This window comes from Cyphomyrmex costatus, unplaced genomic scaffold, assembly GCF_001594065.2.
Source record: "Cyphomyrmex costatus isolate MS0001 unplaced genomic scaffold, Ccosl1.0 scaffold35, whole genome shotgun sequence".
Lineage (NCBI taxonomy): Eukaryota > Metazoa > Arthropoda > Insecta > Hymenoptera > Formicidae > Cyphomyrmex > Cyphomyrmex costatus.
The window spans coordinates 704,978-707,297 of NW_017277664.1; the positions used below are offsets into that span (position 1 = coordinate 704,978).

At 25.7% G+C, this 2,320-nt stretch overlaps 1 protein-coding gene across 1 annotated transcript; it reads left to right on the plus strand.

Moving 5' to 3' along the window:
- Positions 1-230: 230 nt before the first annotated feature.
- Positions 231-2,068, plus strand: LOC108776300 (uncharacterized). Its single transcript, XM_018542874.1, has 4 exons — positions 231-405; positions 768-974; positions 1,135-1,308; positions 1,679-2,068. The coding sequence occupies exons 1-4, from the start codon at positions 361-363 to the stop codon at positions 2,021-2,023; spliced, it is 771 nt and encodes a 256-aa protein (XP_018398376.1). The 5' UTR covers positions 231-360; the 3' UTR covers positions 2,024-2,068.
- The last annotated feature ends 252 nt before the right edge of the window (positions 2,069-2,320 follow it).

Below are 2,320 nucleotides of genomic sequence, written 5' to 3' on the forward strand. Positions count from 1 at the left end.
TATACATTAACATTTTGATTTTTCTTTTTCTTTCCTCAGATCCGAAACTTACGTATTAATCTTTTTTTTTTTCAAGACAAATATTAAACAAATGCAGAATATTTTTTTATTCTAAAATTTCTTCAAAAAAGTACATTTCCTTATTATAAATGAGTGGCAATATTGAAACATACTTGACAACATGTTCGATAACACTTATACATCATCAGTTATATATCATTCAGATTAGTCTCTGCTTTGATTAATAAAGTTGAGTAATGTCACATTATCATTCGTTATCATAAGCTGTTCTAGATATAAAAATGGAATAACAGTAGTAATGACATCGAAAGAATCTCAAATAATCAGTTAAAAGGAAAAATGAGGACCGTTATTTTCATCTTGGCACTGCTGTGCACGGTTTATGTGAGTCCCATAAATTAAGTTTAAGAAAAAAGATCTAAATCATTCTAAATACTAAAATAAACTGCTTAGAAAAAGAATATAATGGATTATTTTTTCATTTTTTGACCAAAGTCTCACCAATATTTTCTTGAAAGATTGAAAGTTATATCTATTATTTTATAATTATTTATTTATAATTACAATTATATTATTTTACAAATTATTAAATAATTCTTATGATTAAAAGGTATAATAAGAAGGTAATTTTTTCGTTTTTTTTTTTTTTTAAAAAATGCATATTTGAGAAATATAGAATATAAGTATGTATATTCTTTTTATATTTTATACTTTAATTAACGAAACTCTCATATATTTTTTTTAAGGCATTGGAGCAAAATGTGACGGATTCTTCGCTCAGTTTCGAGCGATTAGTGGATATAGAAGAAACAGCCACCAAAGCTGTACGATACGATCTATTATCTTTCGAAGAGCGAATGTCGCAGAATTTAAAAGTGAACCTTGAAGGACTAAAAAAAGAAGCTTTAGGTGATATCTACAATACTATTAACGGAACACTTGAAGATGTCAATGTGAATATCATTTATTTTTATCATATTTAATAGCGATGAAAAGGAGAAGAAATATATGTATACGGATTGTATAAGAAATATTTAATATTATAATTACAACATTTAAAAATGGATTATGAGAGATGTATTTGCATAAAATATATACAAATTACTTTTCTAGCTGTCCATTCACAAAGAAAAAAAAGAGGGTAAAAACGTAGATGAGTGTTATTATTATGCAAAGAACAATTTAGAGTCGAAAAGTACAAATGCGATTGCTGAATTGGAGATATGCATTCAAAACGGTTACACGGCTATGGAAGGCCCATTAGCAGTCGTAGTCGACAGTATCCAGGTAATCAATTTATAAAAATTATAAAATTTCATTATACATTAATTTACTAAAATTGTAGAAACCTTAATTTTTTTCATTGTAATCACAATTTTGATAATGTTTATATTATATAATATCTTTTTAATGTATATTCGTATTTTTTTTTATATAAAATGCTTTTATATATATTACTATTAATATATATATTAATATATATATATATATATATTATATATATTACTTCATTATTAGAAATTAGAAATAACTTCATTATTAGAACATACACAATCTATACGGTCTACGAGTTTAATTTGTATGTAACTATTTCATCACAAATGAAAGAGTAAATATTACAATTTATAACACTCTAGTTTTAAAATTATCTTTCTAGATGACGGAGAAATTGCTAATTAGTTTAAACGCTATGATACCAATTTGTAATTTTACGAGCTCCATCACAGAGCAAGCATCTCATAAAGAAGCCTGCATCTTGAGAAGTCTTTACATAACCAGAAACTTGCTGAAACGTGTTGCTAGAAATTCTGGAGAGGCAACAACTACCGCGACAGGCACATACGCGAAAACATTTATAAACGTGAAAAATTGCATCATAAAAAACACTGTTGAGACCAGCATTTTTAGCATGAATATCGTTAACTATACTGATAATTGCGTGAGCAATGTACTTAAAAATGATCCCAAAACAATTATAGAACCAACTTCTGGCGATCCGTAATCTACTACCTAATCGTCAACTATTCTCAAGCACCCGAAAGATTCACATTTTGAAAAAAGAATAATTCAGTTAATTTTAAATTAATTTTTTATTTGTGTACTTTATTACTTTAATTAAAAGCATTAATTATCAATCTAAAAGCATAAATTATCTTTAAACCTTTTGTTTAAAACAGACTACAATGTTTTTTGTTCAAATAAGAAATAATTCCTTATTTTTAATATATTATAAGAGCTTTTACCTTATAAATATCATATAATTAGATTAAATGCTTTTTGTATTCACAAGCGAAACATA